The sequence below is a fragment of the Schistocerca cancellata genome, chromosome 2 (assembly GCF_023864275.1).
Source record: "Schistocerca cancellata isolate TAMUIC-IGC-003103 chromosome 2, iqSchCanc2.1, whole genome shotgun sequence".
In the NCBI taxonomy this organism is placed as follows: domain Eukaryota; kingdom Metazoa; phylum Arthropoda; class Insecta; order Orthoptera; family Acrididae; genus Schistocerca; species Schistocerca cancellata.
The window spans coordinates 253,919,263-253,936,781 of NC_064627.1; the positions used below are offsets into that span (position 1 = coordinate 253,919,263).

General features: G+C 42.7%; 1 protein-coding gene across 1 annotated transcript in view; it reads left to right on the plus strand.

Moving 5' to 3' along the window:
• LOC126161582 (glutathione S-transferase 1-1-like) overlaps positions 1-17,519 on the plus strand; it is an 89,888-nt gene that overhangs the window by 59,043 nt on the left and 13,326 nt on the right. Inside the window, exon 4 of the mRNA XM_049917528.1 lies at positions 1,025-1,166. Within this exon, the coding sequence (XP_049773485.1) occupies positions 1,025-1,166 (142 nt within the window). The remainder of the gene's footprint in view (positions 1-1,024; positions 1,167-17,519) is intronic.

Here is a 17,519-nt window from a genome sequence, read left to right on the forward strand (position 1 = left end):
CGAGGGTCATAGGTGCCTGCAGGTAGGCAACCACTTGACACTTCTATGTTCCGCGATGCCTAGTAGCAGGCGTCCTCTTCTCCTGATGGCAAGGCGACGGTTTATAAGGCTGTTTTATTGATAGTATTTGATCCCACACATGTTACGTTGATCAAATTGTCTTAGAAGCTTCTTTCATGTGACACAAAGTAGATAGATTAGAAAAAGAGTCGGTGTCGTAAATCGGGGACAATAAACGATAAAAATTCCTTGCGAACGTCAGGAAATATACTTCATTATTCACTATAACTTGGCGAAAACCGCACCTTGATATATTTATCCATTATGAGTACGTATATCTGGGGTTATCTGCTTTATCTGCTTCACCCTGGACAGCCGGCCAGATTATCCCAGCGGTTCTAATAGCTACAGTCTGGAACCGCGCCACCGCTACGTTCGCAGGTTCGAATCCTGCCTCGGGCATTGATGTGTGTGATGTCCTTAGGTGGGTTAGGTTTAAGTAGTTCTAAGTTCTAGGGGACTGATGACCTCAGAAGTTAAGTCCCATAGTGCTCAGAGCCATTTCACCCTGGACATATAAGGATGAGACATTGCATAGCTTTTAGTTTCTTTGTGGCCTACCGAAAGTAGGAAGCTGGGATTGAGGGTTTGCAGCAAATTCTGTTGTTGGGATGATTTGTCTTGGCCAAAAATAGGTAACCCCAGCATGTGAACATTTATTGTATGTGTGTGAAGATTTCCAAGAAGAACGAGGTGACATCTACATAGCGAACCTAACTGGAGATTTGTCTATCTGTAACGAGTGAATATACCGTGTGCAATAATGAATTAATGTAGTCTGAGATCAAAGAAATTTTACTGTATTAAATTTTGATGTCTTATTTGCAATCTACAATATTTAATTGCAATAGCAGCATGCATGGCGTAAATCATCTCCTCTGTAAATATTTTGATTTCATGTTGAATACCCGTTAATTATGCTAAAAATAGCGTGTAATAAAGACTTTTATCATTCTATTTGCAGTCGAGCGATTATTGGATATCTCGTGGACAATTATGCCAAGGATGATTCATTATACCCACGGGATCCTAAGCGAAGGGCAACTGTCAACAGGATGTTGTTTTTCGATGCTGGAACACTCTGGATGAGCTACAGTGATTATCAGGTAAAGTGTAGCTTAGACTCTGCTAGGTGAACTGTGGGCCGTTAAATGTGGTTTTATTGTTAGTTACTAATTTTTTCAAAATGATTGTTTGCGGTTAAAGTATGTCTGATACTTGATAACAGAAGCAATTGCAGTAAGTACTGAACTAAGCCACTGCGAAAGTTATGTGTGACAAAAAGGTAGGTCCAACGTCTGCTGTTTCTTTTGGATATAAGTAACATCTCGTGGATTCCGTCCTGCAAATGTAATTCCAGTGATGTCAACCATTACATAAGTGCCAAACTAAAGATATCAACACTCCCATCGTCCAGATGAATGAAGACTTTATTCTTTTTATGGGTGTAAAATGTGTGCCTAAAACGAAATGTGAAGAAATCCCAATTTATTATAACATCAGAAGTTTCTTAGTCCTCCATTCCATGAAAACATGCTCTCCATTCTTCTTGAAATTGAAGTATGTGGGTGTAACTCTAGATGAGCACTGTAAATGAGTAGATACGTCATTTCAAATAGGTAGATACGCTGTCACTTATGCCCCAAGAGCTAGACACGGTAGAGGTTGGGTGATTATTTTGGGCAGCTCTATAGTGGTATGCCATGGTGCCCATGGTTTCTATGTAAGGTCACATTACTGCCAAGGATTTGTGACCATTTTGGCTGATCAGATGCATCCCATTGTGTGATGCTATTTTCGAAGACTGTAGGTCTCTCTTCACGCAGCTCACATCGTCCAGGACTGGTTTTGTGGGGGAGAGAGTAAATTGTAGCGTCTCCTCGGCCACCAAAGCCGCAACATCTCAAACATGACTGATTCTTTGTGATCAGCTTCGAAGAGAAGGGTGCCTGATCGCTATCCACATTCCAACATTGTTACCTGACCTTACCACTGTTTTGCAGGAAGAATGTTAGTAGATTCCCTTGAAGACGAGGTAAGATTTGTATTTATGCATTCCAAGACGACTGGAAGCTATTCAGAACGCAACTGTTTTCCTGCATCATATTCGGGGTGGTAAAGTGTTGGGTTTTTGGTGTTTCCATATTTTTGAGCGCACCCGGTCTATCGATAGGATGTGACAAGTAAAACGGTGGAGTCACTCGTTCGTTTTGCAGAACCTCCACGATTTAACGCGCCATGAGTAGTGGAAACTTTAAGTGATAAGAACTGAATACAAATTTTTGTGCACATTACGCCTGCAACATCTTCCGGTTCAGACATGTTAGTGTTTCATTTACCCGTTTAAGCTGGTTGCAGAAATACAAAATACGTGAGTACAAACACTCTTCCTACTTCATTGGCTCCTTGGTGTGTATGGCGCCGAGTAATGCGAATCACAGATAAAGTATCATTAAGTCACAAACCCAGCACAAGCTGTTATGTATCAAGTATTCATGCTCCCTCTCGCCCTCTCGCCCACGATGCATATAGTGTCAATGCACGTGCAGTCCGTGAGTAGTATGGGCAAGGCGCGTGGTCTATCTGAATTTGACTGAGGTTAGATGGAGATGGCACACAGGCTTGGCACGAGCATTTTGAAAACTGCGCTACTTGTCGGGTCTTCAACATCTGGCAAAACCACGCCCAGACATCACTGGCAGCCACACATCATGACAGATGTCTGACGTCGTAGGCTGGGCAGACTGGTAAACCAGCACAGGCGGAAAACTGTGGCGGAACTGACATCGGACTTCAATGCTGGGCAGAGTAGAAGTGTGTGAGAACACGCAGTGCAACCGGTGGCGGATTTAAAAATTTTGCGGCCCAAGGCACACCATATTATACCCCTCCCCCCACAAAACATGTTTTAAATAATAACTATTACCCGATAACTTCATAATTGCCGTTTTGGGTGGGAGCGCTGTGAACTGTTACCGTACTCTGCCATACGTTGTTCTGAAGGACGCATCAGTGGTCTAGTCGCGGTCAATCAAAATGCAATGTGGTTCCTGAACTGTACTTGTACGGCAGCAGATAAAACAAACTTAAAACTCCATTGTGTTAACACATTCTTCTGTCGAAAGACAACAGAAACGAACACAAGGAAAATAACTTTTCTTTTATGGCCTACAAATTCAGCAGGGCGTGTAGGAGACAACGGATTTTTTTATACATTCTCTTTTAATATGTTCTTTTACACGAAACCGTTGATAATGAAAATAAAAAATTTATACGATCTAAAAATTGAAGCGAATGTGTCATACATTAGAAAGTAATATGAACTTTTACAGAGATCCGTTCAAAATTAAAATTAAACTGTCGCTTTACGATCTAATAACTTGAATGTGTAGCAGATAAAAAAAAACGTTCGGTATTAATACGTGAGTCTACAGGGAAGTGTAAGAAATGAAAATGAAATAGAGATTTCGATGCACGAACTAATAACTAAATACAGATGAACAAACACAGAACTGGACTTGCTATTACATAATTTTACGTACTAGTGTGGAAAAATCAAATTTGTTTTATAATCTAATAGTTAACGTGTAAAGCATTAGGGTCTGTGTAGCTAGTTGCTGCATAATAAGTGTACACAATACCTTTAATCCATGTAAGGGCTGAACAGTTTTGTACTGCAGCTACTGCTCTCACCATGCTCTTTCTAGCGGTATTAGCAAAACTTTTACGTAATTATCGACAGAACTGAACTACGTTATTAACACTTTTTCATCTGAGCGGCGTACTCTCCGATAACTTATATTTCCGAGAAACTATACATTTCAGCAGACGCCAAGAATACGCATGAGTTGTAATATACTACAATATCAGTATGACTTGACTGTACAGCGCCGAGTGGCCTGGGTCATTCCGGTATTGTTTAGCATTGTCAGGCGCCTTCGGTCACGTCTGCAGGTAAACGAGGTTTAGTTCCGTGTTCTGCCATCGGCAATTGTAAAATAAGCAGGTAATTCTAGTTTGTAAATCCAATGAATGTGCTCCAAGTTATAAAAAATCACATTATAATCTTAAAATTTTTAAACAAATACGAATAAATAAACAAACTCACAAGTCAGCAAAGTTTGCGTCTGGCGTTTTCGGTAGAAAATTCGTTGATCATATCTTCATAGTTCAGACGGTTGCCAATTAGGAGGTCGGCTTCGATGTGAAGAATGGACAAGGCATTCAATCTCTCCTCAGACAACGTAGAACGTAAGTACGACTCAGTCTCTTTAAGAGGCGAAAACGAGCGCACTGCTGAACAATATTAAGTGCCATACATAGAAATATTCTACGGGCGACGTCAACATTCGAAAACACGGACTGTAACCTCATTCCGAAAAAATTTACTATTTCGACTGGTATATCACTAATCTCAGAAGATTTCAAAAGTTCAGCGAAATGTACACAATCAATAGGGAAGGAAGGCTCTAAATCTGTATCACATGGCGTTTGGAGTTTTGCTGCACGTTCAGCAATATCGTCAGGTGAACGAACTGTTCTTAAGGTTACTGAAAACTGTGAAGGAGTCTAACAGTGTTCTATAGCTTTCCTTCCTCCTCACTAATTCGGCGTACAAGTTGTCGAGTACTGGGAGAAATGTTTAGACTCTAAATTTTTCCCTTCCAGTCAGAAAAACTTCAGTGTCTGCTTTTTCGTCATCACGAAGTTAGCGTTTTCGTGATCTTTTGTAGGTGCATTCGGTCTCTATCAGTCACAATATACATGGATTTATTTTCATACTAGTCGAACATGCCACGAATAGCTGTAATAAGTCCTGCAAGTGATTCCTATAATTCATGCACTATTTTGGTATCAATATTTACACATTGCAATTTCAGATTTACACTATTAAGTCTCCGGAGTATGTACTTCCAAACTGTCATCATGTATACTGTTTCTAGTCTGCTGAGTTGATTCAATAAAGTTGAAGCTTCATTTCACACAAGTGGTTTTTCAAACGTATTGTTGGCAATATGTGTGACGAGCATTGATAACGCCCTCCCAGTTTCCATATAGACTTACACACCCTTCCTCTCATGCTGACCAACGTGTTTTTGGTAAACTTTTTACCGTTTTGCTTCCTGGTTTCGCGAAAGAAAGTAATTTATCCCAGCGCTGTGTAGAAGCAGAAAAAAAATTATAAAGGTTTTGCACTACACTGAAAAATGAACTTGCTTCCTGACAACAGCTTGCAGCACTAGTTCAGACTACATTCAAAGAATGTGCTGCACAAGGCACATAATGCACTTTCGGATTTCATTCTCTAATGCGTGCATTCAAACCAGTGTAGGTTCCTGACATTTTCTTGCGCTGTCATATGACTGGCCTCTACAATCAGTAATATCAATAGAATTTGTAGACAGAACTTTTAGTACGGCCTCAGCAAACTTTTCGGACTTGGGTCCCAGGTTTGTTAAAAACAGAAGGAAACGTTCAACAGGTTCACCATTCTCGTTCACATATCTTAATATGAAAGATAATTGATCAGTAAGTAAAATGTCCATACTAGAATCTACTATTATAGAGAAATATTTGGCCTGTTTTATTTAACTTAAGGTAATTCTTTCTATTCATTCATAAAGAAGCTCTTATTTCTCACATATGGTTGAAGAAAGAGAACTTCTATGTCTTTGCTTTGGATTTCCATATCGTTCAATATGCTCTGCGAGAAAAGGATCAGTCTCGGCTATAAGTTGAAGCGACATCATAAATTGACGATTACATAATGAATGGAATCTTTCAACGTATCCACGTAGGGAAGTCCACGACTTGTTAGCTTCTTCACTACTGCAAACACCCTTTTCAGCACACTGCACCAGAGACAGAAAATGTCTCAACATATGACTCGAAATGGTTATCTGTTGTTCCAAGTGACTTTTTTCTTGTTAAGAGTGATAACTCAGAATTTTGGTGTTGAAGTGAAGTCTCATGATGAGATTAACATTAGAAATATTTTCAGCAATTTACATGGTGCACAAAAAACAGCACCGGTGCCACAAGAGTATACTAGAAAATAACACAAAGTTGATTCCCCACGATTTATAAGTTTACGGTAAAATATATTTTTGTTCAAATATCTGGTTTTATCACCTATTGATCTTCTTGAATTATAAAAATCACCGTTACAATTTTGATTAATGCCACGTTGTAAGAGAATGTCGATTGTTGATTCATTGACACAGCATTCTGAAGAATCATCACTTTCTTTTTGTAATGTGTTACTCGACACTTAGTTTTTCGTGAAACTCGAAATCAGGAACAATCTGCTTTTCTTCATTTTTAACTTTTGTTTCGTCTGTATTTACTTCTTTTGCAACAGCTGCAGTGCCAGAAATATCATCCGTACTACTTGAACTCGAGGTAGAACCAGCAACATCCTTTGGGAAAAATTTATCTACTCGGCAAAGCGTTTTTAGAACATTGGCTGCGCGTTGTCGCCTTTCCATCGATAATTTCCGAAATGCCACCCCACTTAATTTTACACGTTTGCTTTTTTCACTGTTATTCATGTTAAGTCACAAAATTGTCAACCAACAGTCAAAACAAAAAAAATTGTAAAAGGAAAGGAAGAATCCAGTTCCAATCTTACTACACCGCACGTGAGCACAAAGCTTTTTACTTTAAAGACAGCACACGAGCTCAAAGATTTTTCCTTTAAACACGGAGCGATGAACTGACCAAATCGAATTACTCGACGTAACTTTGCTATGAAAGAACAATGCAGAATAATTTCATTGTCGCCTGTTTCTCTGTCAGTGAACAGTAGAAGCACACCTGCTGGCTGGAATTCGTCTCGTAAAGAAAACGGGACAATCCCTTATTTGGCTTCTGTTTCCCGCGTCGCCGGAATTTTAGCTGGGACGCAAATGTGTTTTGAATATTCTTCACACTGTCTTTCTAATTTAAGAAGCAAATAATTTTTGCAATTTCTTGGAGTGAGGTGTGCTGGGTCGACTCTTACCCCACTTATTCTTCCAGCAGTTAAGCGGTTTCTGTGGGCAGAGAAGACTGACTATAAAGTTAAAGTAGTCTTGTTGGCAGTTGATGTGGTGTATTGTCATTTGTCTGAACACTGCTGTTACGTCTACACGCAGATGCACCTTTTGTACGAACATATAACAAAAATAACCTTTCCTTGAAGAAAAAAAGCTTAGTTAAGAAATTTAATATAAAATTTGCAACGCCACGTACTATTCGGTTGCACAGAGTGGGACCTTTGATATCGTGCAGGCTGCAGCACAATAAATGAGACAAACGAAAGTTGCTTTATTTCTTCTTATTTTCGCCAAAAAAAAGTAACTAAGGAACTACGTAAGTAAATAAATAAATAAAATTTTTAAGCTGATGCGAAGTGTATTTCACACATTGTTAGATATTCCGCTTATTTTCTTTTCGTATAAACGTGTTCAAAGATGTAAAACATTCCCAGCATCAACATGTTACGTTAAGTGGGTGTCATTAAATCCAAGCTCAGATATTGAAGACCAAGGAGCTTTCACATTGGCCGGCCGGAGTGGCCGAGCGGTTCTAGGCGCTCCAGTCAGGAACCGCGCGACCGCTACGATCGCAGGTTCGAATCCTGCGTCGGGCATGGATGTGTGTGATGTCCTTAGGTTAGTTAGGTTTAAGTAGTTCTAAGTTCTAGGGGACTGATGACCTCAGATGTTAAGTCCCATAGTGCTCAGAGCCATTTAGTTTTCACATTTACTGCAGTAATGGAGGGTTGACTTGATACTTCCCTGTAATTTCTACAAGAAGTTTAAGTAGTGTCGGGTTTTACATACTGAGGCCACCACGTGTTACAGTATTTAAGAAACTGCTGATTAGTTTATCACAGCCTTTCAGGGGCCCGGTATTTTCACCGGGAAAATATGGTAGGGTTAAGCAGACGCCGACAACATTCTCGGAATAATAACGTTCAAACATTGTATTGTAGATTGCATCCTGACAGCTTACTTCAAAATATTTTGAACAATCATGAAAATACACTCCTGGAAATGGAAAAAAGAACACATTGACACCGGTGTGTCAGACCCACCATACTTGCTCCGGACACTGCGAGAGGGCTGTACAAGCAATGATCACACGCACGGCACAGCGGACACACCAGGAACCGCGGTGTTGGCCGTCGAATGGCGCTAGCTGCGCAGCATTTGTGCACCGCCGCCGTCAGTGTCAGCCAGTTTGCGTGGCATACGGAGCTCCATCGCAGTCTTTAACACTGGTAGCATGCCGCGACAGCGTGGACGTGAACCGTATGTGCAGTTGACGGACTTTGAGCGAGGGCGTATAGTGGGCATGCGGGAGGCCGGGTGGACGTACCGCCGAATTGCTCAACACGTGGGGCGTGAGGTCTCCACAGTACATCGATGTTGTCGCCAGTGGTCGGCGGAAGGTGCACGTGCCCGTCGACCTGGGACCGGACCGCAGCGACGCACGGATGCACGCCAAGACCGTAGGATCCTACGCAGTGCCGTAGGGGACCGCACCGCCACTTCCCAGCAAATTAGGGACACTGTTGCTCCTGGGGTATCGGCGAGGACCATTCGCAACCGTCTCCATGAAGCTGGGCTACGGTCCCGCACACCGTTAGGCCGTCTTCCGCTCACGCCCCAACATCGTGCAGCCCGCCTCCAGTGGTGTCGCGACAGGCGTGAATGGAGGGACGAATGGAGACGTGTCGTCTTCAGCGATGAGAGTCGCTTCTGCCTTGGTGCCAATGATGGTCGTATGCGTGTTTGGCGCCGTGCAGGTGAGCGCCACAATCAGGACTGCATACGACCGAGGCACACAGGGCCAACACCCGGCATCATGGTGTGGGGAGCGATCTCCTACACTGGCCGTACACCACTGGTGATCGTCGAGGGGACACTGAATAGTGCACGGTACATCCAAACCGTCATCGAACCCATCGTTCTACCATTCCTAGACCGGCAAGGGAACTTGCTGTTCCAACAGGACAATGCACGTCCGCATGTATCCCGTGCCACCCAACGTGCTCTAGAAGGTGTAAGTCAACTACCCTGGTCAGCAAGATCTCTGGATCTGTCCCCCATTGAGCATGTTTGGGACTGGATGAAACGTCGTCTCACGCGGTCTGCACGTCCAGCACGAACGCTGGTCCAACTGAGGCGCCAGGTGGAAATGGCATGGCAAGCCGTTCCACAGGACTACATCCAGCATCTCTACGATCGTCTCCATGGGAGAATAGCAGCCTGCATTGCTGCGAAAGGTGGATATACACTGTACTAGTGCAGACATTGTGCATGCTCTGTTGCCTGTGTCTATGTGCCTGTGGTTCTGTCAGTGTGATCATGTGATGTATCTGACCCCAGGAATGTGTCAATAAAGTTTCCCCTTCCTGGGACAATGAATTCACGGTGTTCTTATTTCAATTTCCAGGAGTGTAATACCAGACAGAAACCCAATTATAAATTTCCATTCAGTCACCAAGTAAACTATGTATATTTTCAAGATTGTATTGTCGAATTTCGTTCTTAAGGCTTATTAAACCAGCAAGTTATTTAACAATATTAAAAAATTTTGTCGTTTGTAAGAGCAGTTATTTTAAAATGTAAAAGATTCAAATAAGTACAGAGCAAAAAATGCCGCCCCTCTAAGGTGCCGCCCCAGGCCCGTGCCTAGTCGGCCTGTATGTAAATCAGCCACTGAGTGCAACAAACACTCGTAACAATGGGTCTCCGCAGCCCTCAATCCATGCATATGCCAATGTTAAAACCATGCCATGGGCACGTGACTATAGGCACTTGACACTGGGGCAGTGGCAGTGTTGCAGTGTCTTATGGATCCTGATACCTTATTCATCATGCCGATGGGAGGGCATGAATCTGTTGCCTTCCAGCAAAACAGTTCCCTCACACCTGTACTACGGGATGGAGACAAACTGGCTCTGGGGAACATTCATATGAGCATCTAGGGGTCCAGTGGAACTCGTGCATGGCACCGTTACAGTAAGCGAGTATTGTACACTGGTTGCAGACCATGTACACTCCTTCATGACGATCATGTTTCCTGACGGCAGTGGCATTTTTCAAGATAATGCGCCATGTCATAAGGCACATCAATTGGAACTCACAGTGGTGAGTCACGTGCCCATGGCATGGTTTTAATGTGAGTGACGTGACTTGCGTCTTCAGATGTGGTACCACTCCCTCCAGCGATCTACCAGGGCCTAACTGCTCCCATGCCATGACGTGTCGTCGCTGTTATTCGTGCCAGAGATGGACATACCAGCTATTAGGTAGGTGGTCATAATGTTATGGATTATCAGTATAAACCATCTCGCTACTGCTCTTACCTCTCGTGACTGTTACTGGAAATACGTGGTGACATTACTGTAAACAAGAACCACATCAGTTACCTAGACGGTCACATACGCTGTGGAAGTCAAAATAGTTTAAAGGACACGTTGTCTGGCTGTTAAAGCAGCAGAGCACATTCTGATCAGCTTCAAGCGCGCAGGTAAACACACAAGTCAACCGAAACGTCCTCACTACTAAGTGCGATAATATTGCGGTCGACTAATATTCTACATACACTGAGGTGATAAGTCATGGGATACCTCCTAATATCGTTCCGGACCTCCATTTGCCTGGAATAGTGCAGCAACTTGACGTGGCATGGACTCAAGTTGTTCGAAGTCCACTCGATGAATATTGAGCCCTGCTTCCTCAATAGCCACCACAATTGTGAAAGTGCGGCTGGTGCAGGAATGTGTGAACGAACTTACTTCTCGATTATGCCCCACGAATGTTGGATAGGAGTCATGTTAGGCGATCTGGATGGCCAAATCATTTGCTCGAATCATACAGAATGTTCTTCAAACCAATCGTGAATGATTGTAGCCCGGTGACATGGCGCATCATCATCCATAAAAATTCCGTCATTGTTTAGGAACATTAAGTCCATGAATGGCTGCAAATGGTATCCAAGTAGCCGAACATTTCCATTTTCAGTCAATGATCCATGTGAACGCAACCTACACCATGATAGTCACCACCAGCTCGCACAGTGCCTTGTTCACAACTTTATTCCATATCTTAGTGGGGTCTGCGCCACACTCGATCCCTGGTGCCAGCTCTTACCAACTGAAATCGGGACTCATCTGCCCACAGTTTTCCAGTCGCCTACGATCCATCCAACACTGTCACGAGCCCAGGTGAGGGGCTGCAGGCGATATCGTGCCGGCTAGCAAAGGCACTAGAGTCGGTTGTCTGCTGCCATAGCACATTAACACCACATTTCGCCACACTGTCCTAGAGGATACGTTCGTCGTTACGTCCCACATCGTTGTCTGCAATTATTTCACGCAATACTGCTTGTCTGTAAAGGAAACAAAAGAAAAATTCGGAGTAGGAATTAAAATCCGTGGAGAAGAAACAAAAGCTTTGAGGTTCGCCGATGACATTGTAATTCTGTCAGAGACAGCAAAGGACTTGGAAGAGCAGTTGAACGGAATGGACAGTGTCTTGAAAGGAGGATATAAGATGAACATCAACAGAAGCAAAACGAGGATAATGGAATGTAGTCTAATTAAACAGGATGATGCTGAGGGAATTAGATTAGGAAATGAGACACTTAAAATAGTAAATGAGTTTTGCTATTTGGGGAGCAAAATAACTGATGATGGTCGAAGTAGAGAGGATATAAAATGTAGACTGGCAATGGCAAGGAAAGCGTTTCTGAAGAAGAGGAATTTGTTAACATCGAGTATAGATTTAAATGTCAGGAAGTCATTTCTGAAAGTATTTGTGTGGAGTGTAGCCATGTATGGAAGTGAAACATGGACGATAAATAGTTTGGACAAGAAGAGAATAGAAGCTTTCGAAATGTGGTGCTACAGACGAATGCTGAAGATTAGATGGGTAGATCACATAACTAATGAGGAGGTACTGAATAGGATTGGGGAGGAGTTTGTGGCACAACTTGACAAGAAGAAGGGATCGATTGGTAGGACATGTTCTGAGGTATCAAGGGATCACCAATTTAGTATTTGAGGGCAGCATGGAGGGTAAAAATCGTAGAAGACAAGAGATGAATACACTAAGCAGAATCCAAAAGGATGTAGGCTGTATTACGTACTGGGAGATGAAGCTTGCACAGGATAGAGTAGCATGGAGAGCTGCATCGAACCAGTCTCCGGACTGAAGACCACAACAACTGCTTGTCTGTTAGCACTGCACTACACTCTGTGGAAACACCGCTGCTCCCATTCGTTAGGGAAGGGCTTCGGCCACTGCGTTGTTCCTGGTGAGAGATCATGCTTGAAATTTGGTACTCTCGGCACAGTTTTGACACTGCGGATCTCGGAGTATCGAATTCCCTAACGATTTCCGAAATGGAATGTTCCGTGCGTCTAGGTCAAACAACATTCTGCACATACCGAGCGTTGTTTTTCGTGCCCTGGACGAAAGGACACTCAAGACAACATTCACCAGCTGTGTGTCGTATGTGCAAACGGCCATCACTTACGCGCGGGCATAATTGCTTTCATTACTGAGGACCACGGCGCGCTATTCCACCTTCCCAGTGATCCTCTGACGGCAACAGTCAAGCTGTACTTGTCGATGTTGTGGTGTGAGTGGAAGACAAGCTAGAGGTGTGCTTGCCTGTAGCCCCTCTGCTGATAACCGGTCCGCAACATTTCGACGCCTCCTACCTGTACTGTGGTAACTGTACGATCTGCCACTGCTGCCCTTACAATACGACGATCCAGGAGGGCGTCAGTGCTGCGTTGGCGTCCAGAACCTCGGCTATGGGTGTGAGAATGTTCGTGACCACTGGCAGTCGCATTGTTCCACAAATGACGCAGCACGTCCAACTTGGGTGGCAATTCTCTGAGAGGACCATCCCACCATTGGGAAGGCCGCAATATGACCCCTTTCAAACTCGCTCAGTTCACTACTGGAATGATAAGTGCATCTCCATGGCATAGGTGCCTGCTTGCTTCACATGTTGGCTTGGCACCACACCGAGCCTTCTGGCTGTGAGAATTACCTGTTGAAGGGAAGACACAGATGACGCTCCGGTAATTTGCCACTACGCTGTTACCGGACGACGTTGAGACTATCATCAGTAGTCTACTAGCCCCGCACGTAACATATGCCGCAATCGGATAAAAATCGACGTCGTCTTTCCAGGTGTACTATTTCTTTCTGGCACTGTATTTGCGTGAATCTGTGAGCCACACAGGATCTATTATTTATATATAAAGATGATGATAAACAATGTTAGTATACATGCAAGATGCATCGCAATGAATAGCAAAAACTTACACACTTAAAATTCTACGATGATAGAAACAGAAACAGTCCCAAAAATATGTCCTTGAAACGAGTCGTTAGAGGGATAACTGCGAATTTATGGTTACAAGCTTCTTCAGATTTCAATATGAAATAGTGTCTTAGTAAGTACATATGTATTTGAAATGTAAACGCGCCAGTTTGGTCTAATATGGATAAATCGAGCACAACCAGTACCTCGATCTCCCTGGTCACGTAACCTCTATACTCTGGGTTTTTCTGTTTTGGGTCAACTCAAAAGCGAAGCGCACTGCTCTGCAGTTGATACGGTTCAAGAACTGGAGCAGTGAATTGTATAGTTTTGTCAAGTTTTACGAGATGATCCCTGAGCGTCGAAAATAATTCGTAAGTCAGTGCAGAGACGAGTATAGCATTGCATCAAAATCGGAAGACAACGCGGTTGACTTGCGCAGTTGATTGAAATTCGATTATTATTATTTATCTGCACCTAACACTTACAAAAGGGAATTTTCCCTTTCACGACATTTACAAAGTAAGTCGTGAAGTCAGCAATCAGCCACAGCGCTATTTTTGTATTCTCAGGGCGCTGTGTAATCTTGTTTTGCATTAATTCACAATATTTCCGAACTAATCATTACCCGTATTTGCAACATCGAATACCCTGATCTTATTTTCGTTTCCATATCATGAGCGTCGAATAAAATTTCATATAAAACGATGAGAGTTTGGTACGCACAACGGCAAACAATATTCTAAATCTTCTTCATTCCACAGTGTCTGTTAACTGTCTTTGGCACAGCTCCTGAGTCATTACCATGGAGATCGTATTGCTAGATCAAATAAACATTTAAGACAGGGAAAACGTTTGAAAATGTCTTCATGTCAATGTTATTAGCGAAAGCTTTGTAATATTTAGTATTTACAACTACTGTTGCGTGCACAATACAAAAATTACAATGACAACCGTCAACTCTCTCCACGTAAACAGTTGGTTTGGGACATTTAACATGGCGGCGTTGGCTTCAAAACAGCGTATAGCGGAAAGTCTGTAGCGCTGTCTCCCCTGAGTCTTACCTCCAGGCTCACTATACGCAGCTGTAATTATTCAGAGACAATATCATGGTGCATTTTAACAAAACTGCTTAGAACGTAATCAACATTTACACAGCGATATGACAATGAAAATCTACTAAGTAAACACAAATGTGAAATTCTACGTACGCTGTGAAATTCCGTTATAGCTCTGCCAATATTGGTGAGTGTGTGTGTGTGTAGCGAAGGGCTCCTTCATGTATTTCTAAGGTACTAACTCAAACTTCTATAAGGTATCCTAGAGTATGTAATAGAAACGGAGCAGTCAGCTGACCACAAAGGCAGCTTCGTTGATATATTAATCCGACGAAGCAAACATGCTACCGTACCGCCAGTCCTAGGATGTAACCTCTGTCACGCCGCATTGTATAGCTGCGTTAAAAACAGCGCGTTGATTCAGCACTTAGACTTCACAGGAAAAAACCTTGCGGACAGAACGAACCACTTGTTAACATCATGAAGATCATTGAATACTAGGTGAAAACAACAAAATTCCAAGAAAAAGTGACCGGAACAGTTTTAAAAATGGGATGTTTCATATGACGACTGATAGTCAACGTAGGGAATGAAGCAGCGAGTGGGAAAATGAAAGCGGGTGTATTTTCTAGACTAAAGAGCAAAGGAAGAAAAGTCTTAATGGTGCTACTGAAAATCTGCCTAGATGTATTATGAGGCAGTTTTCTGTGTTACAGTGTAGAATGGAAGGATAAAAAGTAAATAGCCACGTGGTACATTAGCGACCCTAGAGGGATAGCAGAAAGTATGTCACAGTTTAATTGCTGTGTACGCGTATGATGACAATGATATCATTACCAGTTTATTTCTGATACAGGACTCTGAAAGGAAAAAAAAGTCGAATTAGACTTAAAAATGGAAAACAAGCGCTTTAGATAATAGGTGAGGATCAGTTTATCCCAGGATTGCTATCTGGAAGCATTTTCGTCTCCTATAAATCGAGCTACAAGAAGGGAATTAATATTCTCTTTTCGTGTATATTACGTGAGCCTTCTACAAGACATACATTATACAAAAAAATGGCTCTGAGCACTATGGGACTTAACATCTGTGGTCATCAGTCATCTAGAACTTAGAACTACTTAAACCTAACTAACCTAAGGACATCACACACATCCATGCCCGAGGCAGGATTCGAACCTGCGACCGGAGCGGTCACGCGGTTCCAGACTGAAGCGCCTTTAACCGCACGGCCACACCGGCCGGCTACATTATACAATTACCAAAAATGGAACTTCCAGAAGGTACCGATCAATGCTCTTGCTGTTATTAAGTTAGATGTGAGGAAACTGGAAGATCATGTTAGAAATGTGTAGAATTATTACTCGACAGCAAACGCCTTAATGGACAATGGTATTAAAATTGTCAGACTATGCAGATACACTCATTACTGACATTCACAGTAAGAGAGATACTGCGATCAAAACGCTCAAGCCCTGTTTGCATCCCTGCCGCAGATTAGATGGCGTTTCAGAGCTGGTTTTCAAATATAATGCATGACAATGTTTCACTTTAAAACCACATGGTTCTCTCTCTCTCTCTCTCTCTCTCTCTCTCTCACGTAAACACGACGATGGCGTCTCTGCGTACTGGCTCACAGCTGTTCTTGAAAGCAATTAGTCATCCTTGTAATTTATGATAAATGTAGGTGTTGTAGTGATCATGTGTTCGGATCAGCTGCAAGAAGTTGCTTGTAAGTTAACAGCATTAAGCTCTACGTCTACATCCATACTCGGCTATCTATTGTGGGTGTATGGCAGATGATACCTGCAAATGGAACACAGAATTTTTCCCATTCCAGCAATGTATGTAGCGCAGGAAGAATGACTTAATAAACACCTCTGATCTCGCTCAAAGCAGTATTGGCTTCGCGTTCCCTACGGAAATAGTGGGCTGTAGTATGTTCCTAGGTTCCTCACTTAGTACTGGTTCTGTAAACTTTGTAAATAGCTTCCGCGTCTGCCCTGAAGCGTCCGCTGGTTCGGTTCAGAATTTTTTTTCTTTCAGTGTTTGTTTTACGCTCTCATGTTTCAAACAGAACATCTGACAATTCCTGCTGGCCGTCCTCGGTCACGCTCAGTATCCCCCGGTGCCCTTTGCTTGTTGTGGGTCCCACATACTTCAACAAAATTCATATTGAGGAAACAACAATTATAAGATGAAAAGCATTAATAGCGAACCATTACGGTACTACCATGGACAAAAGTAATCCGTTTACTAGGTATGACAGGCAATAATCAGGTTTTCACCTTCGATCTCGTTGAACCTGCATGAGTTGGCTATTTTCACACATTATCGAACTCTGGCGATACATCACACACGGAAAATGAAGTGCATTTCTAAAATTGTATAATTCCTGTGCATTATTACTCGAATTTCCACTCGCCGTTGGTAGATTTCTGTTTTTGTAGGTGGGATACAAGAGTGTCTTACCCATAGTGCAGTTGATATCCGAACGGAGAATATTTTCGTAGGGAAAAAAAAAATACTTTTTTCACAATCAAAAAATTTGCTATTCTTCTGCATAGTTTTCAAATGCCATTTGATATTCAATTTTCAGAATAAGATACTCATTTTTCAGCGGAATGTGAGCTGACACGAAATTTCTCGCCAGATTAAAAGTACGTGCCAGACCGAGACTCGAACCCAGTGCTCTACCGACTTATCCTAGAACAAAGGAACCAGGGTTCGTGTCCCAGTGTGGCACATAGTGTCAACTCGACATAAAAGTTTTGTGGGTGTGGTGCCGCGTCGTACTGTATAAAACTACTGCTAGAGAAAGCCAACGTTTCGGCCACGGTTGCAGCGGCCTCCGCCTGGGTCTACTGTTGCGTTCTAGCTATGCAGTGTCCCTTATATTTTGTTATTACTGTTCACAGCGCATGCCATTGCGTCATAATTTTGAAAGATAGCTCATTTCATTGGTCACTTGAGGAAGAAGGAGAGGGAACCTTCATTTTAATAGGGTACTGAGGTGGAGGGCGAGCGCAACCTCCGTTGTCTATTGGCTCTTGTATTATGTGCCAT